Raw genomic sequence first — 27,762 nt, forward strand, 5'->3', positions numbered from 1 at the left:
CCAGTAAAAGTAAAAAGGCTATTTTGCAATGTGGAAATTTTTCTATGTATGTCATTTCTCTGTAGGCTAGGGTGTAATTGTATAATGCAAGCAATGTATGTGTGAGATCTCTCACATACACACACATTACTTAAGCATCTTGTGTTTGAATCATCAGAGATAATTCATTTTATTCTTGTATTAAAAACTGTGAATGTTTGAGGCTTTCAGCATTGAATAAAGGACTACATGGATCCAAACCAGGACGATTGATAAAATCCTTGCTACTATTGGCTATTATTTACTGTCTTTTAAGTGGCAGGTTGTATTTATGCCAATTTATCTGCTTCAGGGAACACTCTTGATAGCAGAACAAAGTGAATAAAAGTAGTTTGCTTTGCAAATGAATGCAAATGGTGAAGCCTTTCGGGAAGCCCTTTAACGGGAGCAATGCACTTTGATTATGAGTGAAGCTGCCATTTGGACATGGTGAAAAGAGCACGCTTGAACCATTGATTGGGGGAGACAGTAAAAAGTCAGGAAGGGCCCCGTTAAGCTTGCGGTGCAGCGGGCGGATGTCAGTGTGGTTAGAGCACAGTGGGAGAATGACAGGCAGGATTAGTGTCAGGGAGAAGCTTTGCTGTAGTTGTGGAGATGGTCCCTGGGGTCACTCACCTCTGACTGTTGTTCTGTGCTGATGGCTCTGTAATGCAAACCGCTTGATATGTGCCTGTTCATTATCGGAAATGGTGATTAGAAGAGGTATGTCATAAAGAATTCCTTAAAAATAAATAAAATGGCAAACTACTGATAATAACAAAGATTTGGCTCTGCAGTCGTTGCCAAAGATGCTGCAAACGTCAGAGACGGTTACTGCGTTTTGCCTTCTGAGGCAAACGCAATTTCATGCTTTAAACTGCTCTAATTGTGTGTTCCTTGCTTTGTTCACTTTTATTTGGCCGTTATGAAGACAGTCATTGTTAACAGCTTGGCATGTAGTTAGAGTAAAACATTTTTATATCTTTTGGTTATTGAGTAGTGGAAGCATCCGGTCTGGTTTTGTGGCATAACTGCATTTTAGGGATGGGGGAGGGGTGTTGTTTAATCGTCTTGATGGAATATGAGCGTCAACAGATTTCATTCCTGGTTCATGCTAGAGTGCTAAAACACAGGATGGTAACAGTGACAAGAAGCTAAGATAACCGTTCTGTTTCCTTTAGAGGCTTTTCAATATGTCAAAATGGAGATACTCTCTGTGTCTTTGCTGAAAAAGTATTAGATGGGCAATTAAATAAATGTTTAAAACGTTGTGTCTTAAACTGTGATTTAATAATGGATTCATTTAGGTTGGGAAAGGCCGTTCAGATCATTGACTCAAACCATTAATCCAACTCTATGAAGCCCACCAAGAGTCACATCCACATATGGTTTTTTAAATACCTCCAGGGATGGCGATTCCACCACTTCCCTGGGCAGCCTATTACAATGCTCAGAAACACTTTTGCTGCAGAAAGTTTTCCTAATACATAATCTAAAGCCCCCCCAGCACAACTTGAGGCTATTTCTTCTTGTCCTAGATCTTATTACCTGGGAAAGAGGCCAGTCCCCACCTTGCCACAGCTCCCTATCTCAGGCAGTTTTAAAGAGCAATAAAGTCTCTTCTGAGCCTCCCTTTGTCCAGGCTAAACATCCCCAGCTCCCTCAGCTGCACTTCATCAGACTTGTGCTTCAGACCTTCTTCCCCAGCTTCATTGCCCTTCTCTGGACTCTCTCCAGAACCTCAATGTCTTTCTTGTAAGTGAGGGGCACAGAACTGGACCCAGAACTCAAGGTGTGGCCTCACCAGTGCTGAGTACAGGGTTATGGTCAGTGCCCCGGTCCTGCTGGCCATACTGGTGCTGATCCAGGCCAGGATGCCATTGGCCTTCTTGGCTACCTGGGCACTCTCTGGCTCATGTTCAGCTGCTGTTGAGCAGCACCCCCAGCACCTTTCCCTCCAGGCATCTTTCCAGCCACTCTGCCCCAGCCTGCAGCTGCAGGGGTTGTTGTGAGCCAAGGGCAGGAGCAGGCCCAGGCACTCGGCCTTGTTGGAGCTCAGAGCTCTGGGCTCTGCCCATCAATGCAGCCTGTCCAGATCCCCCTGCAGAGCCTTCCTGCTCTCCAGCAGCTCAGCACTCCCAGCCAGCTGGGTGTTTCTGCAGGCTGCCTGAGGGTGCCCTGGATCCCCTGGTGTGGATCATTGATAGAGATATTAAACAGGGCTGGTGCCAGCACTGAGCCCTGGGGAGCACTGCTGGGTGCAGTTCCATTCAGCAGCAGCCTCCGGGCCCGGCAGTGCCAACAGTTTCCTACGCATCCAACAGAGCCCCCGGGCAAGCTGTGAGCAGCCAGGTCCTGCAGGAGGTGCTGTGGGAAATGGTGGCAAAGGCTTTCCTGAAGTCCAGGTAGGCCCATCCCCAGCCTTTCACCCATCCACTAAGTGGGTCATCTTATCACAGAAAAGGAGATCAGGTCAGGCAAGCAGGACCTGCCTTTCACAAACCTGTGCTGGCTGGGCCTGATCCCCTGGCTGTCCTGCACATATGGTGGCACTCCAGAGGATCTGCTCCATGACCTTCCCTGGCACCAAGGTCAGACTGACAGACCTATAGTTCCCTGGATCTTCCTTCTAACTCCTCTTCTCAATGGGTTCAGCTCACAACAGGTTTCTCATTTGGAAACCTGTTGTGAGCTGAAACCTCTCCAGTCAGCTGGGTGTGCTGGTAAATGTTTGAAAGGGACTCTAGTGAGCACTATGTTCAGCTCCCTCATTTCCCGTGTCTGGATCCCATCCAGCCCCATGGACTTGTGTGTGTCAGGTCACTGATCATTTTTGCTTGGACTATGGGAGCTTCACTGTGCTCTGTCTTCTAGGTCAGGGACTGGGTACATGGAGACCAATGGATCTTTCCCTTAAAGGCTGAGGCAAAGGAGAGCTATGAAGTACCTCAGCCTTTTCCTCATCCTGTGTCATTGTTTCTGCCTGAGTCTAGTAAAACATGGAGATTCTAGTAAAACATAGATTCTTCTTAGCTGTCTTTTTGTTGCTCGTGGATTTGCAGAAACATTTTTTGTCTTTTATGGCAGTAGCCAGATTAAATTCTTATTGGACTTAGGCCCATCCAATTTTTGCATAACCCCATAATCTAACAAAAGTATTGTTGAATATTATCTTTACTGCATTTTGTAGTGTTGTGTAATGTATGTTGTATTAAAGTTAATAGAAATTAAATGCATTAGTCTACATAATAGACAAAGAGCAATTTTTAAGTGTTCAGGATTTTTAGTGTCTTACTGTTGGTATCTTGTTTTTATCCATTTTCATCAACAAGACACAGAGAAGATACCCAGATTTATTTTTTTTTAACATTATTAGATTAATTTGTTGAAAGGGGTTTTTTTTGCCCATATATTACTTTGCAAATAAATGTCCAATATTCCAGTGTAATGAATGTTGTACAAATGTTTTACAGGCACCTGAATGGACAGAGGAGGACCTGAGCCAGCTGACAAGAAGTATGGTTAAGTTCCCAGGGGGGACCCCCGGTCGATGGGAAAAGATTGCTCACGAATTGGGTCGATCTGTGGCAGATGTGAGTGCACTCAGATTTGCATTGTGTAGAGGATGACAAACCAGAACAAGACAGGCAGTGTAGAAGGCAGATATGGGGGCTGACATTGTCTTTTGAGAGAAGCTACAATCCTTTTAGGACCTGGAAGTGAACCATTAACTAACTATGCAAGAAGCAGATGTCAGCCAGTATCTCCCTCCACAATTAACAGCTGTAACTGATCAGCTGGATGGGGGATTCTGGTGCTTACAAACTTCAGCTACTGTAACCCAATAACAGAAAAACAATGAACTGCAGGTTTTGTAGTAACCTCCTTTCACTGCACGTGAATGTTTGTATGACTTGGTTAAAGATTACATCTCTGTTTCAAGCCAGTCTTTTAAAAATGCATATGAGCTAATGGTGTTTTGACAGGTGGTTTCCATTAATTAAGCAGAAATATCTTTACAAATTTTCAAACCATGTAATATGTATGATACTATTTCAGTGCCTTTTTCAGTATTCTAGCATGCTTTAAAATTATATTATGTAAAATAATGTCTTTGTTAATTCATATTTTATAGTATATACCAGATACCAAAGCTTGTACTTATGTTTTTTAAGTGTTATGATCTTAAAACCCTTAGGGGCTAGGCTGTAAAAGACTTCTCCTTTTCAAGCAATAGATCACTAGAACATGTTGTAGTGTCTGCTGAGGACCTTTTGAAAGCCCTTTCAGCTGACCCTATTTTATAGGCTCTGTAGGGGTTAATGAGAATAACATTTAAATCTGTTCATGTACATTTTGAGATTAGATGTTCTTTATTTATCATATTTCAGGAATCATCTTAAATAATGGAAAACAAAGCCACTGACTACAGTGAAATATTATAGCCCTCTGGGAAATTTGTGTACTTCTGAATTTTTTTTTTCATTGTTGATATAATCACAAAAAGATATTTTGAGAACTTGCTTTTCAAGTTTTAATGTACCTATGCTGTTCTGATACATATACTAAAAAAATAAGTCTTTGCACTATTCTAATTTTAGAACAATACATTATTTGCAAAATAGTATATGTAAAGAAGTTACTAGCCTGATAAATTAAATTAGAGTTTTTAAGGTTTATTGTGTTCGTACTTGAAGTATTCATACTACTGATCTGACTAAACTGAATAATACTAAACTTTAATAATAATAATAAACTTTATAATAATAATGAAATTTATTAAAAGTATGCTACATTTTACTGATCTTAACAGCAAAAATATTTCACATGTTGGTAGTATGTAGTATGTTGGTAGTATGTAATGTTCATTGCAAAGAGCTTTTGAGATGGGTTTGGAAAATTTGATTATATGGATACAGATAGTATGGACATGTGGAATGGTTCTACATACATCCATCACAAAACTAACACTATCCTCAGATTGCCTTTTGCACTCACTGCCTGCTTTATTCCTTGACTTGGTGTATTAAGAATCCTTTGCATAATATATTTGGCCCAATATTGTACGTGCATACATCCAGTATTGAAAAGAAAAAAACAAAGTTCACTTGTTTCTTCCATTAGATGAGAGGTCCTCAGCAACTTGTTGTTTTGTTTCAGTGAGTAGGAAAGAGAAATGAAAGACGTGATTGTTCTAAGAGCTGTCATTTTCTTGTATGAAAAAAGGAATTTCCAGGATTTTTATGTGTGGAGAAAGGTCTGAGTGTAATTCTTTTTACTTCTAGTAAGCTCCAACTGTATGATTAATGTAATTATTCTCCACAGAGGTTTTTCCTTCTCTAAGAATTTTCAACTGCTGCTAATGCTAGGTCACTTGCCTGACACAAACTAATTATTAGAGTTTCTGCTACTTTTATCATTGCATTACACACAATTGCAGCAATTAGGTATTATAAAGAAACAGAAACGAATATTTTACAAAATAAATGTTTTAAACAAAAGCTTCATGGCAACTTCTTTGGGTCTCAGACTGTTACTGCATCAGTACTAGAAATGGTGAAACTGGAAGCTACTTCAGATATCCATTCAGTAAGATTTCAATATTCAATAAGAAGTACAACTTATCCTGTATATTTCTAGAAGATAACAACACAGAATCTAAATTTACAGCAAAGACTCTTTTTTATTTTTGGGCATCACCATAATTAGGTAAAAAATTAGATGGTAAAGCTGCAGGAGAAACTTCTGGGTTGCTAACTTTGTGTGCCGTAAAAAAGGTGTTTGCACGTGTGGGCAGCATTTGCTGCCCAAGCAGCTGTTCCCTGGGTCTGCTGGGAGCAGGGCAAGGAGAGAAGTTCTGGTGTACAAGGTGCTGCTTTGAAACAGCTTGTGTAGCAGAGGTTGGGAATGCCTTGCTTACAGCTGGTTTAACAGGAACCGAGCCAGAGAGGGTTTGAAATATGTATTATCTAGCAAATATACTACGTCTTGAAAAAGAAAAACATTCAAGGACAAATTTGGATTTGGTTTTCTAACATTTTCTAGTATAGGAAATACTTTGTGAGAACTTGAGATTAGTGTCTGCTTCTTTCTTCTCCTGCAAAGCATCAAGAGCTGTAAGGCTTGGTTTTCCTTTCACAGTTAGAGAATGATGATAGAAAGGATTGATAAGGTACAGTGTGCTTGCTGAGTGATTTTATGCATTCAGACCTTATTTAATGGTAGATTAGCTAAAAAGGTATTCCTAAAAATAGCTCAGAGTAATCCAGTCCAAAATGTTTTCTCCATTGTTGCTTCTGTCTCTAAGCTTTCTTCCTCAAAAAAAAAGTTAGAAAAAATCTCAAAACTTTTTAAAGAATAAACTGAAACCATTCATATATATCAGAAGAGCATCAATGAAATTCACTCCCTCTAAACTACCCCAAAGAAATTCAGTCTTAAATTTATTCCTTTTTTTAAAGAAATAAATTTCTACTACATCCAACTGTGTTTCCACTTGCAATTTTTAGGCAGTGTGAAGCAGTGACTTGAGGAGAGTCACTCCTCAAGTTTTTTGAACTTTACAGCTTCATGGTGTTGTTTTAACTTACTGCATCCTTAGTTTGTGTCTAATTTTCAGTATTGCACTTAAGTATGTGGTTTGATACCAAGAGTCCAGATGAGAATAATAGGTTCCTGAAATGTTATCTACAAGAAAAGATTGTGAAGGAATTCATGTTGTTGAACTTAAAAAAAAAAAACCAAACAAAAAACAACAACAACAACAACAAAAAACCAACTGAGAATGTAAGTATTCAACTGCATAAAAAGAAGACCATAAAGAGGAAGGGTCTTGTCTGCTGTATTAGTCTTAGAAGGCAAGAAGTTTTTGCCTCAAATTTAATCAGAGGCTGCAGACACTGAAGGACAAAGAATTACAATGGAGGTGATAAAGCAGTGGAATAAGCTGCTGTGGAGTCTCCATATTTGTGGGCCTTTAAAAACAGGTTACACAAACATCTGCAAGAAACAACATCAATACAGGGGTTCTGCCTGAGGTTAGGTCCTCTTCATATGACCTGTGATTACACTAGCCAGATAGTCACCATAGTTGGTCAGTAATCACTGCATATACATTAGCTTGACTTCTTAAATTCAGTAATTCCTAATAGTGTTCCTTCAGTGTTTTCCTTGTCTACTACTATTCAAGTTGGTGTTTTGTAGATACTTAGTTTGTTAATTGTTATTTCCCAAAGCACAGCCCAAATAAGGATTACTGTAAGGCCCATTATATGGGTATGCCTACCAGATTCCCTGTCCAAACAAGTACATCCACCCTACAAGTGATGTGGGCTGCTGGGAAAGTGCCAGCCAAACTCCAGCAATGAACAGCTACAGGCACCCTGTAGTGCCTCTGAGCTCATGCAGCTCTACTGTTTTTGTTTATGCTGCCTCATGTGATACCAGCATAAATGTCTTTGCAGCATATCCCTGTGCTTTTCACCTCAGAGCAAGGGTAGGCTTGTAGCTGTGGTACAGACATACTGGAGGAAGGGTTTCTACTTTAACTTCTGCCATGGAAAATGTTTATCTTGTCTCTCTTTGGAAAGACATCTTTTAACAGCCAATGAATGATCATCCCAAAACAGATGAGGTTGTGCTCACTTTATCAGTATGTTTAATTATTTAAATTGCTAATTGTCACTTCAGTATGCGCATATAGGGAATTTGGCAATCTTTTCTTATAAAAATGGTTTTCAGCTGGCTTAGTATAATGAAATCTTATTGCTTTCACAACTGAAAGCTTCTGCAGCTTTTTAAGTCATTTTTATTGCAATTGGCTGTTATTGTAAATTAGGTTTTCAAGTATTTTGATTATGAAAGGGAAATGGAGTTCAGTTAACTCTAATCAGGATTCCTGCCTGCTGACCTGGTTACCTGTACCACTGCTCTCTGTCATCCTCCAAACATCTGTTCTTTGACCCATTTTCCTTGCTGAATTTGTTGCCCCAGGGTTAGTTCTCATTCCTGTCTGCCAATACTTAAGGAAATAATTGACCTTTTAAAACAAAATAGAAAAGTTATGTTTGAATTTCCTAAGCACTGTGAACACTCTACAACATAGTACAAATAATTAATGGAGTGGAGTTGCAATACTATTATTTCTGCAAAAATGATAATGTTTGATTTGACAAATGCTAAGCCTTATGAAGATTTGTAGTAATGATTGTCAGCTTTGGTGAATTCAAAAATTGAGAAAAAGCACTTAGATGTGAAATTATAGAAGTATATTGTACTTGACAATACCAACCTTTATAGATAAAAAGTTAAAAAAAATATTTGCTGAAAGGCATAAATTAATTTCAGTAACTACAAAGGACGTTCAAATTGTAAAAATAATAGAGGAAGTAAAAGCTGTCTGGCATGCCAAACAGACTTTAATGTGATTATTAGGTACAGGTTTTTTAAATTAAAGGCAAAGAGATCTCAGATTTCATACTTGTGAAGTAATATCATTCACTTGTCTTACAGGATTTAAACTGATTCTGTTTGCTCCTGCAGTCACTAATCTCATGCATTTGTGTTGCAAAAACAGACTGATTGGGATTTGCTGCTTGTATAGAAGAACACTGAGGTAGACAGCAAAACAATAGCCAGGTGGCAGACATTCTGAATTACCATGAAACCTGAAAGGATAAGGTTTGGGGGGGTAGGTGCATGTTTTGTGGTATCTCTTTTATGCTCAAGCAACAGTTTCAGCCTGTAAGTCTGACTGTGGGTTCATACCCATTACACTTCATATGCCATTGTAAAATAGATTTCTTATTTTTGACAAATGCAAACTCATTACTTTGCCAACAAGAAAACATCTATATGAGAAATGGTCCATATGTAAAAGCTCATGAATTTATTAGGTCTCTTGCTTCTGGAGATTAACTGTTTTCCTAAGACTGTTTTATATTTCATTTTGTGTACTGTGTCTGTGTTAACTCAGTTACAGTGCAATCCAGTTGTGGATATTCTGAAACACTCACCCTTAGCAGTTTACATATATTTATGTAATCAATAGTTCTCCCAGTTGCCTTTTGAAGTATAAAGACCTAGATCAAGGTCCAAGAGAGGTTATGAATATCTAGGATGGGGTTTAGATAATATATAGGTCATGTAAACCCCTCAATCTGAGAGTGGAGTCTTCAAAACACCTGTCTAATCCCACAGACACACCAGAGTGATTCTCTTGATACTTGGAGGGAGGAAAAGGTGATTGCTGTTCACAGCACTCTCACTGTACAGTTTTATTCTGTGCACTCCTACAGTTGTCCCTGCCATTTTTACAAGATTGGGCAGAACAATGCCCCTTATAAACAAAATGGATTTTCATGTCATAAAGCATGACCAGAGCATTCTTTTCACTTAAAGGAAATTTTTTTTTTTACAAAAGGCAGTAAGACAGCAGGTTTTGGTCCAAACAGATGGCATGTGAAGGGGTTAAGCCAGTGATGCTGCAGCTTTTTATAGAGTGGCATAATGTAATGTCTCACAAAGCTTACAGTGAGCTGGCTTTGAATTTCTTTGCAGAATTTAAATTTCTGACAGTCAAGAAAGGTAATGCATTTTGCATCATCAGTAACAAAATGAGATGTCCAAGTAGTTCTTGCCATGGGCATTTGAGTCAAAACTCCTCTTCTGCATGAGTGCCCATAGGATAGAGCTAAAGACTCTCTCATGGATTTTAACTGACAAATAACAAGCACAGTATGAATTTTCCAGCATTATCACAAGTCTAATTCAAAGTTTTTCTTCTTGTGTCTTGAAAAAGAGCAATTCTTCTGCTGCTTTAAATTAACTATTTAGGGACTTAAACTGGAGAAAGTTCTACATCTGCTGATTTAGGTCAAATTTGCCTTTTTTGCAGGCCACATCTTAAACTGCCTCATAATAAAACTTATGGTTGTTTTAGTGATTTCTGTTGCTGTGGCAAAGTTCAGAATCACACATGGCTTCTAAGTCCATAAGCATAATAAAATTATATTGTTGCTGGCTGCAACTGGTGGTTCTAAGCAAATTCAGTTAAGTTCAAAACATGTTTTGTAGTTCTTTCAAGAATGTTGTCCTTAAAATACTCATTTGCTGTGTTAGTATCAAATTTAACCTACACAGTGGCGAGAGATTAGTTGCATTACCAACTTTTGGGAAGTTTGCAACACTAAGAGCTAAGTTCTGCAACTAAGCTAACTGTTGCAAGCAGTGCCAAAACAAAGGTACGTCTGATTTGAAATACTTATTTCAAGTGGTCTTATAAGTTGCAAATGAGGATACTTGGAAAATGGAGAATGATTTAGCTCAATGTCTCAGGATTTGAAGTTTCCACAGTCTGGTAAAACTGAAAAACCATTTTAGAAGCTCTTTTACTGTCTAAAAGGGAAGTCAGTGTATAAAGCAACAAATTTTGAGTCACATGGGAATAAAAGAATAGGTCATTCTTGTTGTTTGACTTGTGTCAAACAGTGCTTGATCCAGTTGTGGCTAATATGAAAAAAGCTGTTTAAGTCTAGACTGGAAGAAAATTCAGCACAGCAAGTAGTATTTTGATTATAAGAGGAGAACTTAAAATTAGGCAATTTATTCTGTTTGGTTCTGGAAGGTTAGATCTGTAAAAACCTACTATTTTGACAAAGACACGAAGGCATTAAAATCCTTCTGTATCTGGCTTTCCCATGTAAGAAAAAATGTGATTACAACTCAAATTAGCCTTAAAGATTCAGGAAACTTCTTATTGCTTTATAGTAACCTCAAGTACTCCCAGGCTGTCTTCACAATAATTTTTTCCATAATTACACAGATCTTGGCATTTTTTTCATGACATAACTAGATGTGGAGCATGCAGGAAGATAACAACTGGGTGCAGAAGACTGCTAGGAGAACAAATTTGTTAGTTAATGCTGAGAAATCATTACATCTTTAGTAAATACTTAGAGAACTTCTGCTCAGGAAGATGCTGGGAAGAACAGAAAATGTTACCAGACTCTCTGGTATTCAGCAGCACCAAAACATCATCCTTCTTTGCAAGAAGGATGATGTTATAGTGCTGCTGAAAACCCAACATTATTTTCTTAAAATATTATTAGAACCCAAAGGTTTGTACTTCTGTGACTTTCTGCTGCAATCCTAATCGCAATACTGTCCTAGAGGAGGACAGAAGGTAGGCTGTGGCCCACAGAAGATTCCCAGGAGACAGCAATGGGTGAAGGTTTAGTGGCACATTGGTGTGTGCCCTGCAGAGCTGGGCTGGGGGTGCAGCTGAGGCTGGTGGGCTGCTGCTATGAGAATGGGGAATCGCTCTTCATCTTCTGCTAAAGGGTTCTGTGTCTCTGTATAGCACCAGTAGGCTTACTGTACCTAACTTTGCATGGTTTTCCCTCTAGGTGTGTCATAGTTCTGTGCTTTTTTTATGTCTGCCTTCCCTGCAGGGTGAAAAGTACCCTCTCATTCATGTGATAACAAAATTTGCTTTTGCCTATGCATCTGAGAGTTTTGTAAGCTGATTCTGATTTTTTCCCCTATATATCTCTGAAGTATCAATTGTCCCATCTGAAAGAGGTGGCAGGTGTCCAGGGTAATAAGAGAGTTAACATCTGGATGGTCACGATGAGGAATGCTTTTACTGCTAGGTGTCTTGTTAAGTAGCAACTAGTCTTTGGGATCTGGACTAATTGTTAGCAGTACAGGAGGAAACCAGCTCTGTCTGGCTTTCATCACATAAAATCATCCCACTAATCCCACTTGCTTTTGATAGAATCTTTTTATAGCTGGAGAGCTATTGAAACTGAGTTCAGAAGGGAGTTCTCAGAAGCAAATTGTTCCTGTGGTTTCTTTCTGTAGGTCCCATAGTAAGATAGTTTGATTTCTACTCCAGCAATTTGATTGCTTGCATCCAGGTTTTTTTTGTCATCTTTATCTGTCTAAGGAAATCTGTTTCACTGTGCATGATATTACCTGACTTTATTTGTGACTTCTGTTATCCCTGGTGGACTACAACATTTAAAGTTGATTCCTATAAAATAATGCAGTGTGTCTGTTCAGCAGTACAAATACTTGCAGGAATATGATATCTTCTGTCTTCTGTTTTAAATCAATTTCACAGTCTTGATCCTTATTATTTAAGGTGTCCCCAGACCCAGGATTTCTTAAGGGGGCTGGCTAATACTCTGGTGAAAGCTATTGTCAGTAACAGCAGGCTTCTAGCACACCTTCTCACAGTCAGGATAAAACTCATAATTTAATATACATGAAAACTGTAATTTTAAAGCATTATGCAGGAACAAATAGCAGTAATAACTACAAGAGAGTATTCTACAACTGCTTCAGACTTTGAATAAGTTTCTCCAAGTATATTATCTGTCAACTAATGAAAAAGTAATAATATCATATAAGCAAGCTATGATAAGTAATTAAGCAGAGAAAGCAATGGAGCAATTTATGTTGCATAACTTAGTGAATTTTTTATGAATTGGTTAGGAACCAGCTAGTAAATAACACTATTCACCCCTGGAGAGGAAATTCAAATTGGTATTAAGGATGTCAAAAAGCATGGAGGAATGGGCAACAGAAGAATCTGCAGATTTGAGTGGCAAGAACAATGATTAGAATCCAACAGATCAAATTGAAAGACAATTTCAGATGTTCCATAGGCTGGATTCCTAATAATCCTCAGCAGTTTAATACTGACATGTTAACGATTCTTGCCCTGTGTCAGCATCTGGAATGCCAATGACAGCTGAGCCTGATGGACACATAAATCTGAAGGCTAAATAAGTGATACCTGAACTCTCAGTGAAAAGAGCTGGAGTAAACTGTACATAGCACCTGGAAAAGGACTGCCCTGTGAAGAAGAAAGCTGACAAAAATAATAATAGACAAATAATCTTCCCCTGTAACCTGTAAATGATGATAGTAAAGCTGTGGGAAGCTTGATGAGTTGTCAAACTTACATCAACTGCAAGTGCCTGTTCAATGTTTGAAATGGTAGATTTTCAGTATCTAAACCATACACACAGTTGTTATTTCCAGCTTACCTGGTGCATGTTCAAATTGAAAGTCCATCAAAGCATTAACAAATATCCTAAAGCCTTCCAAAGATAAAGTCTTGGAAATATTAGATGTGATGAATGGAGTAACTTAATACTTGGTTTCACCACGCTGTAATGAATGAAGCTGGCCAACATAAGGTAACCTATGGAAAAACTGTTACTCCTGAATTTTCTGCATGTAAGGGGAAATACTAAATGCAGTTGGAATCTGGGAATAAGCCAAAATCCTTCACTGGTCAAATGGAGAGGTATGGTTTAGATTCCAGTCCAAATAGCTGTAATATGCAGCAAAATTTATATCTGTGATGGGATACATACACTAACTGAATTTGGGGACACCTGTCTTGTGAAGGAAACTGAAATTCAGCTGATTTGCACCACTGCCAAAGCAAAGTTTGTGTTGCATGTGTAGTCTCAGCTTGAAAGATAAAATTATAAATCCTGGCCTCTGAAAACATCAGAGGTTCAGCAAAGAGAAAACTGAGCTCAGCTGGCACTGAGGCAGCAGCTCATGGTACCTGTCTTCGCTGGCAATTCATTCTGCTCTGTTTTATTCAGAGAATCTTTTCTGCTCTCTTTTTCTTGCCTTTGTGTCCTTATGAGCAGGCTGTAAATCTCTGACAGACCTACTTTAAAGATAGCAAAATGGTTTAGAGACAGTTTTCTGGAATACACAGAGATAGATAGGGCCTTGTCATATTTACAATGAATCCCTTGTGTCATTCCAGGAAGCTCTAAAAGCTACTTGTTTGCATGGCAAATTCTTCTCTCTCTTTTGAAACTAATCTATTATAATCCAGTTTATATAACATGATTTTATTTAAGAGATGCATAGCAGGACACCACCAAGAATACATTCTGTTCAGCAGTCAAGAATGGTTTCTGTTTCTCTCAGCCTTTTAAATTGTACTGTAGAGACACTGCTAAAAAGGAAACACAAACATTTTAATTTTGATTATTTTAGAATATAATTTTTTTAAGGAAGGCAATTTCTACTAATGGATCATATTTTTCAAGGAAGATCCCTTCTATTGTTTCGAAATTGGGATCACGGAGGTCCCAGAACTGTTAGTGCCACTTAAAATTATCTGTTCATATCACAGTATTCTTACATTTTTCTTTGAACAATTAAAACTTTATCTTACTGCAACAGTAGAAACTGGAGTTTTCTGTGCCAGATGTCTACCTCTGGATAAAGGTTTTGGTTAATTAGAGTTGGGATTTCATTGTTCAGAGTTTTCATTTGAACTTAATCATCCCAGAAAATGAGGCTTAATTTGTAGGGAAAATAGACCACTTTGCCTTGTTAAGTCTTTCTGTCATTTCCTTAAGGAGATCCAGCACCAGCCTATTTTTACAGCAAACTGCTGCAATTTCGTGGGCAGAAAGGTGGGTGGGAGGAACCAAACAGACCAGACTAGAAGCAGATGGTACCAAGGTATTTTAACTATTGGGGTGCTCACGTATAAATCTTGTCATAGAACAAAAATCCTGACTCTTAATATTTAATTCTTGTCACAGCAAATGGCTTTACAACCCTCTGGCAGGTTTGCTTTCTAGTGCTGCTCTGAGTAGGGAATAATTGTTATTGTTAACATTAGGTAGCTAAAACAGCAGAAGTCTGTGCTGTGGCTCAGGAGGCCTAATTGACTCCTATTGTGGCTAAATCCCACAAATCTCACACAGAGGAATTCCTGACTTTGTAAGTGATGTAATTTTTATTTTTGGTCTGAGCAGCACACTGCCACACACCTTACACTCAATGGATGTTAACATCCGAGGTCCCAGGTTGAGAGCACAGGGAACACAGGGAACCCATCCCATGTAGTAGCAAGTTTGATTCAGTGTCTTGCCTGTTCTCATTTTAAGTTTCATTTGAGTGGTTCAGACTACTGGATTTCAATTTCTGGCTTTTTAATAAAGTCCTCGTGATCAAAAAGAAAAACAAGAAGTTTATATCTAGTATTTATAAAACATTTTCAGCAATTAAAAAGATTGTAGAATTCTTTGAGTACTACATTTTAAGATTTTTTTTGTGGTACCTGAATTTGGGGCTGTAGGCTGCCACCTAAAAGGAGCTACAAGAGAGCTGGAGAGGGACTTTTTACAAGTGCCTGTAGTGATAGGACAAGGGGCAGTGGCTTTAAACTGACAGGAAGTAGGTTTAGATGAGATGTTAGGAAGATATTTTTTTTCTGTGAGGATTGCCCAGAGAAGTCATGGATGCCTGGAAGTGTTCAAGATTTTGTTGGTCCAGTGGAAGAGGTGTTGTCGCGGCAGGAGGGTTGGAACCACATGATCCTTAAGGCCCCTTTCAACCCAAGCCATTCTATAATTCTGTGGTCATTTTATAACAAAGATGCTCAATAATTAAAGAATCTTTCTTAATCTTAAGTGAAGCCTGGCTTGTTATCTGATGTCTAAAAATTTGGGATGAGGAAGCTCCTTGTTCTGGGTGGGGAGAAAAGTTGGTTGGTTGCTTACAAACAGAACAAAATTTGAATCCAAAAATGCTAAAATTAGTGTTATTTTTCTCCCAGGACAGAGATTTCATTATACCTGGAGAGGTTGAATCAAGCAGCTCTCTGTCCTCTGGACTATCAGTAATAACTTTTGTTGCAGTACCAGAACTTAGGAGGTGTCTTTGCTGATCTTTGGCAGTCAAACTGTTACCTTTCATTTGGGGACTGAATGCCTGTCCACTTGTGTCCTCCATCATCTGGACCTGTGTGGGTCATTCTGTTCTTTGGTTCCGTATTGAGAAACTAATGTATAGAAGATAACTCATTTGGTTCTTTTCCCCCTATCCTTGTGGTATTTTTAGGCCAGAAAATTAGGGTTTAACAAGGAAAAAAAATCAAATTTGATTATCAACTGTCATGTATTATGGTGATAGTAATTGAAATGTATAGCATTGTTTACATTATTTTAATGAACCAATAATTATTTAGAAAGAACAAAATCTAGAAAGTTACTTTAAGCCAGTTTGAACTCCACATATGAGCAAAGCCAGCTAAAGAACAGCCTCACCATATTTATTGTGTCTTTTGTGGTTAGCTAATAATGAATTCTTCAATAGCCTAAATGATTACATTTTTTAATAGTCCTTCATTGTTGTTGTTTTCATGCAGGTTACCCTGAAAGCCAAGCAGGTGAAGGATTCTGTTACATATACACCAGGTGTGTGCTTCTGAAAATGCCTGGGTTTGGGTGATAGCTGTGCCTTTCAGAGTCTGCTCTGCAGAGAGATTTTTGCAACCCTGCCTTGCTTTGAGAAAAAAGAACTGCTGGGTATTCTGAGGGAACATTTCCCTTTAGCTACATCCTCCTGGATGTATTCCTTTCTTATTCCATTTATTGTGGGGTTTGGTCATTTGTTCAGGTTGCTCTCTGTTTATATCAGTGTGGGTATTTAGTAGCACTTCCTGTAGATCAGATAAGCCCTAACTGTTGAAGTTAATCACCTTGATGATCAAGTGAATGCCTTGATTTCTCAGTTTTTTCTTAAGCTGTCAGTCCAGAAGAGCTTTTTGTCCACTCTGCACTATTCTGAGAACCTTTAATTTGAGGACAGTTCCCTGCTTGTTTGTGGGGCTTGTTTTACTTTTTCAGAAGTGTAACAGCAGTGCTTCTAACAGGTATCATTAGGCTCTCAGAGCTTAAAACGCTGGCACACAGCTCCAAAAATTTCAAAGTCAACGTGAATCTGCCGGATCACATAATCACCCAGAGAGAGAGGGAAGAGGAGGTGGAGGAGGAGGGGAACTACAATCTTATATCAGAGCAGATGGATACCCAGACAGAGGCAAAGGAGACCCTAGCAAGTGAAACTAGACACCGAAGACGAAAAATTGTCAAAGCACCTGAAACGGCTCTGCTGGCAACAAAAGACATACCAGAAGAGAAAGGCAGAGGGAGACGCCAGAAAGATTTTGATAACACTGAGCAAGAGGAAGAGAGTGATGATGAAAGCAGAAGAAGGGAGAAAAGCCGTGCACCCGAAGAACCGTGGACTCAAAATCAACAGAAACTTCTTGAAATGGCTTTGCAGCAGTATCCAAAGGGAACGTCAGATCGCTGGGATAAAATAGCAAAATGCGTTCCTGGAAAAAGCAAGGTATGACTTGTTTTGACTGAACTATAGTATAAATTGAGGGGAAACATATTTGCTACCAGTTTGTGATGACCTTAAGAATGAGGGCCCATATAGAGGCCCATATAGGTGAGGCCCTACTGTAGGTCTGAGAGACTGAGGTCTCTCAGTCCAGACTCAGGTGACCTAAAGAGCGTCACTGTCATGTTTGTTGCTTTATTTTAAACGTGTTTTCATTTATGTCAGCTTGTTTGATCTAACACAGAAAATGTTGAAATAACTCCTGTTTAATTTTAAAATACCTACCTCTCCTCTGCCTTTCAGATCTTGAATTGCAGGACAAAATTAGGTTTTAAAACTAATTTTGATTCAAAGTTAGTAAACATTGATGAGGTGCTTTGCTCACACATTCACAACACCTTTCTCAACCCATCTTAATGAACAAACAAAATAAGTAATCCATCTGCAAGTGTTAAATGCTCAATAATCTAGCTAATGTTCTTTTTGTAAGTATAATTTTTAAAAATAGCATTAATAGTCATTGATATAGATGGTGTGTACTAGATTTCCTAATAGTTGTGATAGTTTAGTTTGCTTGCTTCAGCCATTGTAGCTGCAGAAAAGCCCTGTAATATTTGTGCCAAACACAGCAAGGGAGCAGGAAATGCCTGGGGAAGGATTTGGGTGTCTCTGGCTCGGAAGCTGTTCTGCAGTTTCTGGTGTCAGCAGGTGCTGTGTTACTAACCTTGAAGGCTAGGCTTAACCTGCCTGCAGTGTGGCTCACACCAGAGGAACTGTTCAAAGCAGACGCTGCAATACAGCTGTTCCATAATTGTTCTTGCAGTCATTGTCAAGAAGTACTGGTCACTGTTTCTTGGGTTTGTGTACTCTTCAAACAGATAAATGAGCCACTAAGAAATGTAAATTGCAAGTTCATTTTTCTAATCCCCACTTTACTAGATGCAGAATCTCCTTCTCAAATTCAGTGTGCAACTTTACAACAACAAGAAAACAACCAACCAACCAAGAAAAAATCCAACAAAAACCCCACCAAAACCAAACCAAAACAAAAAACCCCCACCAAAAAACAAAAAACCTAGAAACAAAAACAATAAAAACACAAACAAAACCAGACCCAAACAAACAGAAATCCCTAGACAACCCCCAGAACACAGCTCTTCTTCTAGAAAAAGTAGCATGTATAAAGTTAAAGCAATAAAGTAGCATGTATAGAGTTAAAGCAATACTAAAATATCAACCTTTGAATAACACTTTTGTGTTTCTTTTCAGGAGGAGTGTATAGCAAGATACAAGTTGCTTGTTGAACTGGTACAAAAGAAAAAAATGGCTAAAAGCTGAATGTTGTGAGCAAGAAGAGATGTAGTTCATCTTTGTCAAAATGGGGTTTTAAATCTCATATGCAGGAAACTGCATTTTTGTACCTCAGTATTTCTATATGTCATGTGCCTTAGTAAAAGAAAATATTAATAAATCTTATACCATCTTACTGGTTTGTGTGTTGAAGAATGAAGATGTGTTTGTATTGAAGAGCTGCTTATGCAGATGTGTGATAACAGTGTCTAAAAGTGAGCAGAGCTGCAGGAAACCCCACCTGATAATCACATACTGAATCTGGTAGGTTTGCAGCCAGTGGATATACAAATAACTTACATTTGTTTTTAAAGATAGAATTGACCTGAAACTGTTAAGCAAGCAGGAGAGTAATGAAACACTGAGCTCAAAATATATTTTGCTTTCTTGCACCTCTACTTCCAAGATCATATGCTTATAAATACCTTATTCTTATCAATATCTAGTGATAGTTTGAAATAAGTAGTATTTCTAATATTAACTTCCACATATATTTATATGCACCTGCAATATAATACCTTATTTTGCCAACCCTGCAGTGATTTTTGATAGCGTGGTTGATTCAGTAAAGTTGAAATGGGTAAAAACACTAAAGGCCTTCATGTTTTAATTAGAAATTAAGAGATAAGGTACTTCAGGACTACTTTTTAAGTACAGAATGGCTAATATTCTTGGGCTAAGAGTTCTCATTTTGGGGATGGTTGTATACCCTGGATTCAATTTGAAAAATAGGTAATTGTTCCATACTTGTAATTTTATTTTGTATAACTTTTCCAAAATTGTGAAAAACTTAAAATGCTGGAACAAAGGGTACTTAATGGGCTGTAAATGACAGCCATAAATCAGAGCAGTGATCAGAGTCTATTGCAAGAACCATTAAGGACTTGCATTTTTTAAAGCATTATTTACCATTCAAATTGTGATTTAATACCAGGATTCTAAAAATTTTTTGAGCTTTATTACAAAATCAGAATGAAAACTCAGAAAGTCAGGTATCTGAACTCAAAATCAAAATTTGGTGGCTGAAAGTCTCTGTTAACTTCCCGCCATTTCCACTGCTGATTTCTCCAGTAACTGCCAGTTGTGCTTCTTCTGTCAGATTAGCACTTCACAACATTTCATCCCATTCCCATAAAACTTTAAAGGCTAAGTATTTAGGGAGTATAACAGTGTTCCATATGTGTTCCTCTTCCAATTGGAGCACTTTTTTTTTGTCTCATATAAAAAAAATCTTAGTTGCTAGAAATAATGATATTATGAAAACATAGCCAGATAAAAAATAATGCATTTAATTTTTTTTTTTTTTCACAGAGAACTTCACAGCTTAACTGCACTGGAAGTTAAAGATATTTAGAAGCTGTGATCTGGGTGCTAATCAGTGGAACAGGAATTCTGTGCTACTTTGAAGGAAGAATCTTAGTGAGATCAAGTGAGGCATTTTCAAGAGGTATCAGGAAATCTTAACTTTCAAAAGCTTTTAGTCATCCAGAACACTCAATGAGAGATGACTAGATGGAAAGCAAGGTAGTTGAAATGGCTGCAAAGAAAAGCTGTTAAAATGGTGAAGTGAATTGGTGAAAATTAATGGGTGGAGCTAGGGTAGAATATGAGCAAATGGAGATGTACTGTTCATGAAAAAAATAGACTGGTAATGGGAATATTTCTGCAGTTTCTAAAAGAGAAAGCAAGTAATGGAAAAGTTTAGCCTGGGAGGAGGAAAGAATTGTCTTTCTTTTCCACTCTGGATTTATAAGACTTTACCTGGAATGGTGTGCCTGGTTCAGTGTATCACACTTTGAGATGCAGAGCATCCAGAAGAGAGAGAATGATCCAGTGTTTGCATTGCCTGATTTGCTAGGAAGGTATTGTTGGTATTTGCTCTAGAAGACTAGAGAGAAAAATCTTCCAGGTATGTACAAGAGAGCTTTGCAATTGGGTAATCTGTTTTCCTGATGTGATCCATATGGAACTGTTACAAATCTGTTGTGGCTGTGAAAAATAACAATGGGCTCAGTTTGGAGTTAGGTGTCAGGGCAAAAAAATCCCGTGGCAGCTGTAACAAGGACTTGGGAGGATTCTTGACACCTTTATAGCTGGGGCTGAGCTCCTGCTGGAGCCTGCTCACATCCCCAGGGTGCGGGGCAATAGTCACACGCTGCCTCCCAACCCCTTCTGCTTCCCTCCTCCACAGCCTTTCTGCACGGGTTCAAAGGAAGAAGGACAAGCACTGCTGACTGGTAAGGTTGGTTGGTTTGTCTGTCTCTAAGACCATTCACACCCAGAAACTTAAAACAATACTCCTGACAAATCCAGTTTACCTGAAGGAAGATGTTTAAGGATGGGCAAAGATTGAACATGCCACATTGTCACACTTGTCAGGTTGAATACCTGAAGTGGTGCCTGTCTGTCTAGTCACAGGTGCTGCTTGTGCCTGGATGGAAGGGAATGGATGGATTGCATCCTTATTGCTTGAAGACTGAACCTTCCTGAAAGCAGAGGCAGGCTGGCTGTGCAGGAGAAATGCACTGGCCTCTTGCACATTGGCACTGCACCAGGGATTGGTGACAGGCCCAACTGTCTCAGCATGAAGAACTGAGAAGGTTTCACATAGCACTGGTGGGTCCTTTGGAACTGAAAGTCTGAGATGGGGAATGTGCATCAGTACCCTGTACCAGTGGATCTGAGCTCTGCAACCAGATGCTCCAGATCCCATCTCGGAGCCATCCCTCACAGAGCAGGGTAGTGAAGGCTTTGTCCAGGGTGCATCCAGTGAATGTTCGTGTTCAGTTCAAGGGCCAAGGCAGTTGGCCCATCGCTAGCTTTAGCTCTAGTGTTTGGCAGTAGGGAGGAAGGAGACCTGGGTAAGAGTCCAGCACCTTCAGAGCCTCTCTGGGTCCTCTCTGCATTGCCAGGTGTTTTGTGGATGATGGCACAGCCCATTTAGCAGTGCCTTTAGTCTATGGTAACTGAGGTCAGACATGATGCTCAACAGAGAAGTGGAAGACTTTAGTCAGTCTTTGTTTTCTCATGGGTCTGTTACCCACCACCAGAGCCTGTTTTTTTAAACTTTCCATGAGAACCAACGTCACTCAAGACTTGGGATTTAACCAACTTCTTCCAACTTTTGTTCTTGCACGGAATTTAGCAGATTTCCTATAAGTAAATATTTGCCTGCTAGCAAAATGCATTTTCTTTCCTGGGCAGTTTTGAGCTGTAGCTCAGCAGGGCTTTTGCACCATAACTTTGTTTCAGTCCTAGAGACAGTCTGTGCTGTAGGTTCTACACTCTGACTTCCACCTAAATGTGTCCAATCTGAGCCCACTTTTCATGTTTTTGCTCATCTCTGCTGATGGCATGGGCAGAACACTATGGAAGGGAGTTGTTTGGAGCAGATGAGAGATGGAGGGCAATATTCCCTTACCATGCTGAGGATAAAGTCCAATGCCAGGCTAGAGGATCCTGACATCCATACACAAGTAGAATATGACTGGGATGCTGGGAGGTGCTCTCATTTAGGCATTTTCGTTCTAGAGGAAAGACCAGCAGATGCTCTTCTGCATTGTCCTTTTGTAAATGTAGATGTTTGGACTAAATTACTCTCAACTTTATAGTTTTTAGTGTTTGAACTAATTTAAAAAAAAAGTTTCAGGAAAGATTTTGCATTGTGACCTCTTTGTGAGATGATGGGGCCTGAAAACAACAGAAATGGTGAAGAGTTCTCCTTTAGGCAGATTTCAGTGCAGCTTATGAAAAACAGGCATCAAGAAAACTGGTCAGTTTAAATGTCACAGCAGTGCTACTGCTGAATAAATTGCTCCTGCTAACACAGCTTGAATGGATAAAATTGATAAAAGCAAGATTTCAGATGTAGGCTGTCCAGAATTAGTTGCCTTCTGTAGGCCATAAGGTTTGTTGTCATTGTTGTGAGTAAAGTGGGGTTTTGGTAAAAAAATCTTCTGAATGCAGCACCTTTAGTCTGTGCTTGCTTTGGTGACACTGAGCCCAGGGCAGTTCCCAGCACACGGGGAGAGCTCAGCAGCTTGGCTGCCAGGGACCTGTGGAGGGGCCTGGGCTGCTTAGTCATCCAAGGCATTCCACAGGGATGCCACTGTGGGCTTTACTGAACTGGTGCCAAATCAGCCACATACCAGCATCTTTCATGTCAGGACCTGAGAAGTCATTGAAACAAGGTTGGTTTTGACTGCATCTGGCCCTCATGTGAACTTGGCTTTGATGTGGTCTCTTTCTTTGAAGGGCTGGTGAATTGAATTTTTTGTTTGGATGTCAGAACTGTCCTTTTCATTATTTCCTTGCTCTTGCTGTTGGCGCACCAGGACTGTGGTACTGCAAACCAGCCATTGCTATTCTGGGTTTCTGGCACCAATCTCTTTTGACAATTTCACAAGTATTTCACATTTCTCTTAGCAGGAGACAGGTACCAGAGTTCATGCCATCCCTCCAATAGCAGAAATAATACACAAGGAAAGGCGGGACTTAGCAATTTTACTGATTCCTACGGTATACTCCAATTGGAGCAAGGTGACTTATATTGCCTAAGGGTTTTTGGCTTTGGTTTAGGTCAATGAATAAATCAGCAGGCCATGGCTCCAGGAGAAGTGGCACTCAGGATTCCCTAGAGGCCTTGTGCAGGGAGCAGGGGCAGATTGGGCTTTTCTTCCCCCTCCCCTCCAGGTCTGGCAGTACCGAGTATAACTTCCGTGCTCTGTCATCTCCCCTCTCAGCACTGACCAACAGCCAGAGCTCAACAGGGCCAGAACACTGACAGCTCCTGAGCTCTGGCCCTTGTACAGGCTTAATCAGTAGAAATGCTGAAGTCTTGTGAACCTCTTCACCTTGAAGTATAAAACATCCATCAACTACCCCCAAACTGTCAGGAGGTTTTTCTAGTCCGGGGGAAGGTGGGAGCAAGTGCTGCCCCTTTGCTGTGCCAGGTGCTGTTTCACATTTCCCTACTGTTACTTCTGAGCTTGTTCATTTTCCAGTCTTCTTTCAGGGCTCCAGTTGTCCCCATTGGAAAATAAACCTATTCAATACAGGGGCTTTGAGCAGACTGGACAACATTCAAATGGCACAGGCAGCAGCTACACCATCGTCCTGCTGCTTGTCCCAGAAACTGCCCTGAGCCTCAGGCTGCCTCTGACTAGAGAGGGGCTAAAAACTGAGGAAGCCACAATGCAGCTCTTGTCTGTCACCCCCTGACGAGCACAACCCCTCACATTTTATCTTCAACTGGTTGTACAGGAATGGTCATGTTCTCTTTGCTTCCTGGGAAATAAAAAACAGGAGTTTAGCTATTTACCAACCTTTCCATGGACAGTGAACAAAATTCATGGAAAACAGCACTCTGCTGGTTTTACAGAAAGTACAGTTCAAAGGTTACAGCAACAACCTCGGCCTCCTCCCCTCACCCAGGCACAGTGCAGGTAAGGAACCGTCCCCTCCCCACTGAGAACAAACAGGAGCTGTGGGACAGCAGCCATGGCTCCTCTGAGTCCAGTCATTGCTCTTGGAAGGGTGAAAGCAAAATCTGACATCAGCCCCAGGGCTGCAACAGGCAGAAATACCTGTCCAGTAAGCAGAAATATCCCTGGACAGTTTTTCATGTCACTGTGACTTGAAAGGAAAAATGAACATGAAAAAGATTTTTTGAAACTTTTTGTAATAAAATTTAGTAGCCTTGTGCAAATCAAACTGATCCTCTCATGTCATGTTAACAGAAATATTCCTTTCTTCTAAAAGACTCACATTCACAAGTCATATACAATGATAAACATTATTAAAGTTTATTAACAAAAGCTTTGTACATATCTTTTCATACACTTGGAATTTTACATCTAGTCAAAATAACAGCACATTTCCATCTTACCTTTTGTACAAATTGTTACAGAATATCCACCAGTGGGGCGAGTAAGTAAAATAAACCACTGGTTTACTTTTGTAAAGTATCTACAAAAGTGATTTGTGACATTTTTAAAAAATTCCCCAGAACATATAAAAATAAATTATTTTTTACTTTTTCAATTAAATCTACTAATTAGAAATATTACAAATCAAAATATCAATGTTTTCTTATGAATTCTTCACAATACAAAACAGATTCACAAAACTTTATTTACATAAATGAGGTAAGAACTGTGCAATGTTTAACTAAGAAACATATTGCAGAATTAACATGTTCTTCCAAATAAGTACACAGTGGAGGTCTAATTACAGCTGGGTCTTTTCTGCTAATAATTCCCACCTCACTCTTGATTAGTGGTCATTACCCCCATTTAAACTGTCCTTCACCACCCTGCATAGACTCACCACGAGATCAGCAACTGCCCAAAGTGTTGTAACACAAGTTCACCCGTTTCACCCACTGGGAAATTTTAGTGGGAAATGATAACTCACTTTTTTGGTAATTTATTAGTGAAAAGTGACCCAGGTAACAATCTGCCTGAGCTCTCTACAGTGGTATAAACACCTCTAGGAAAGGCAGAACAAGGCTGCTGGTGCAAGACAAGAGTATTCCCGCTGCTAACAAGGACACCTCTAGTGCATGATCAGCTGTTTGCAGCCATTTCAACAAAATGGAGGTAGCAACAGGCACTTGGTTTAGGCCAAACACTACACAAACTTCTTCCAGTGTGGCCTTCTCATCTGGTAAGAAAATTTTGTCACTGGAACCAAACTGGTTCCTTTAAAAACCTCAAAACTCTAAAACCTACACCAAAATTAATAAACTTTGGATTCCATACCATAATTCTTATTCAAGAAAAATTCCGACTGTACAACAACAGGAATTTAAAGGAATAAAAAGTTCAGAAGTCAATTCCCTTATGAGTCAGTTTCCAAAACAGGTGTGTAAAAAAAAAAAGAAACTATGAACAGCAAGTCCCAGCTGCCATTACAAGCTCAGTCTAAAAGGATCTATTCTAACTGCAGCAGCAGTTCAGATGGGCTGGGGTTGGACTGTTAAAACTACTGCTCTGAAACCAAAGCAATGCATCACTGCAAACAGTTTATAGCCTTTAAATCTGTGAGATTAGGACTGAAGAGGAAAGTGTATGTTCTTCCATTGCTGAATTCGTACTTAGTACCATCATATTGACAAAATAATTATGATTTGCAGAGTTTTATCTACTTCACAGTCGGAGACATTAAAAAGTATATCCATTTTAGTGCAACAAGAAAGCAATGAAAGCCTACCAAAAATATCCTTATGAAAATTATTAACCTCTTGCTGTGCAGTAAGAGTTCCTTGTTGCTCTTTTTCAATCTGCAGAAAGGGAACCCAGGGTTTGCAGCCACATGAAGTGCTAGAACAGCAGGACACGCAGGGCTCAAGTGTCATTCAAATGTCAACTCTTCTCTGACGCAACTGGTCCAGTTTTATCATTGAGCCTCTGTGTAAGAGAAAATACTTCTAAAAATCAGATTATAACATACAAAGCTAAGTAAAATTCAATTCATAAAGATGACAAAGCAGCTGAGGTACATTCACTAGAGCCATCTAAATAGTAACTGCTGCATTGTAAAAGTATTGTGAATGTACTATAGAATGAAAAGTGGGAAGGAAAGAATAATAAAGGAGCAGTCCTGTACTGAAGCAACTAATGCTTAGGTCATGACAGGCAGCATTAGAAAACACCAAGTCTCCTTCTACTTTCCTTCCAACAAGAGTGGCTGTTTCTGGCTGTGAAACTGCAAGATGGCCAACAGAAACACCAGGTGACCTCTGCTACATGTGCCCACTGGAGAGGGCTGAAATCTGCACTTCTCCATCCGAAGAAATACAATTTCCAATTTGCCCCATCACAATTCTTTCTTTCATATAGTGCTACAAAGACATTTCCTGCAAGTATTGAACAGGACTGAGCAAAAATCTCATTCACTGAGCATTCAGAAATTTCTGAAAACCTGTTTCAACTGCAAATGAGATTAAAACAGCTGAACTCTGGCAAATAGAGAATTTGTTAAAAACAGTTCAACAACCTATGCAACTTGTCTCAATTCTAGCCATAAAAAAATACAAAATCAATTTCAAAATAAATTTTTGGTAAGGGCTTTTGTTCAAAAGATGTTCTGAGATTTCTTGGAATTATTTACAGCTAACTGTTAACATAAAAACTGTAATGGTGTATTTGTAAATATACACTGCACTGTACAGACCTAGTAATGGCCATGTAAAAAAATCAAAATAACATCACATAGAATATTTTGCTTGGATGTACACCAAATATAGGGGTCTCAATTCTATTCACTACTTATTTTTGGAAAATATGGGGAGATCCCTTTTAAACAAATGAGAACGAACTGTGAACATTTCTGAATGGAGGCAAGGCCTGGAGGCAAGCCCTGTGCCAGCGCATTTGCTGTGACAGTCAGTGACCATTCACAGCTCTGACATCACAATTGCCCAAAGCACAAAGCTGAACAAAAGAAAGTGCTCACAATTTTGACTGGAAGGAAGCTGTTTCCAGGAAAAATCATCTTGAGAACTCATCATTTATGTGGTTTGTGTCTGGAAGTGTGTACTACCTGGAAGTAGCCCGAGCTACACAAAAACCCAGCCCAAGTCCACCACCACAGTGCTCCTAAAGGAACCAGAGGATTTGGGAGTGGGGAGCAGAGAAGGGACTCATAATTAGCCCAAACTCTCCCCACCTGCTCTTGAAGACAAGCTGCTCGCTCTTCTCTACCACTACCACTTGCTGTCTTCTCCAAGGAATGCTGAAACTTTATGTCTTCCTGTTCTATTCATCCTTTGTTTTTCCAAGTTTCATATGCTCCTTCCTTTATCCTTTTATCTTAATTGTAGCACCCTAAAGAATGAAGCCTATTCTCTGAATTCTTGAATAAAGAATTCTTGTCCTGGGGATGGAGATTATGGGCAAATACTGAAGATAATGGAACATCTTTAACAGAAAAGTGTGTCTTGTTTCTTTATCTGTCCAGGAAAGGTTTTATAACTCAGTGAAGCAGAAGAGCCTCTCAGCCTCCCAATGCACAGCCTCATTTTCCCAGGCAAGCATCAAGATGCACACAGCACATTCTCTTAACACAGATTCCACCTTCCCAGCAATGGGCTCCTCACCTCTCAAGCCATCAGCTAATCCCCACAGCTCCACAGAGCCTGAGGCCTGGCCAAGACAAACTGACCAGTAAGGTGGTAAAAGGAATGATCCACAAAACAGTGGACACAAT

The 27,762-nt window shown here is 39.4% G+C and overlaps 2 protein-coding genes across 7 annotated transcripts in view; one reads left to right on the forward strand and one right to left on the reverse strand.

Annotated features, from left to right (window-relative positions):
• DNAJC1 (DnaJ heat shock protein family (Hsp40) member C1) overlaps window positions 1-18,688 on the forward strand; it is a 111,770-nt gene extending 93,082 nt beyond the window's left edge. For both annotated transcript variants that reach the window (XM_018909341.3, XM_030230722.2), the window contains exons 9-12: window positions 3,492-3,611; window positions 16,220-16,268; window positions 16,727-17,205; window positions 18,472-18,688. In XM_018909341.3, coding sequence (XP_018764886.1) covers window positions 3,492-3,611; window positions 16,220-16,268; window positions 16,727-17,205; window positions 18,472-18,540 — 717 coding nt within the window. In that variant the 3' untranslated portion in view covers window positions 18,541-18,688. The remainder of the gene's footprint in view (window positions 1-3,491; window positions 3,612-16,219; window positions 16,269-16,726; window positions 17,206-18,471) is intronic.
• A 5,644-nt stretch (window positions 18,689-24,332) lies between these two features.
• Window positions 24,333-27,762, reverse strand: part of MLLT10 (MLLT10 histone lysine methyltransferase DOT1L cofactor) — a 123,707-nt gene continuing 120,277 nt past the window's right edge. For 4 of the 5 annotated variants that reach the window (XM_050971618.1, XM_030241749.2, XM_030241727.2 and 1 more), the window contains one exon: window positions 24,333-25,978. In XM_050971618.1, the coding sequence (XP_050827575.1) occupies window positions 25,910-25,978 (69 nt within the window). In that variant the 3' untranslated portion in view covers window positions 24,333-25,909. The remainder of the gene's footprint in view (window positions 25,979-27,762) is intronic. The other variant, XM_030241734.2, reaches the window with a different exon arrangement.

This window comes from Serinus canaria, chromosome 2 (assembly GCF_022539315.1).
Source record: "Serinus canaria isolate serCan28SL12 chromosome 2, serCan2020, whole genome shotgun sequence".
Taxonomy (NCBI): domain Eukaryota; kingdom Metazoa; phylum Chordata; class Aves; order Passeriformes; family Fringillidae; genus Serinus; species Serinus canaria.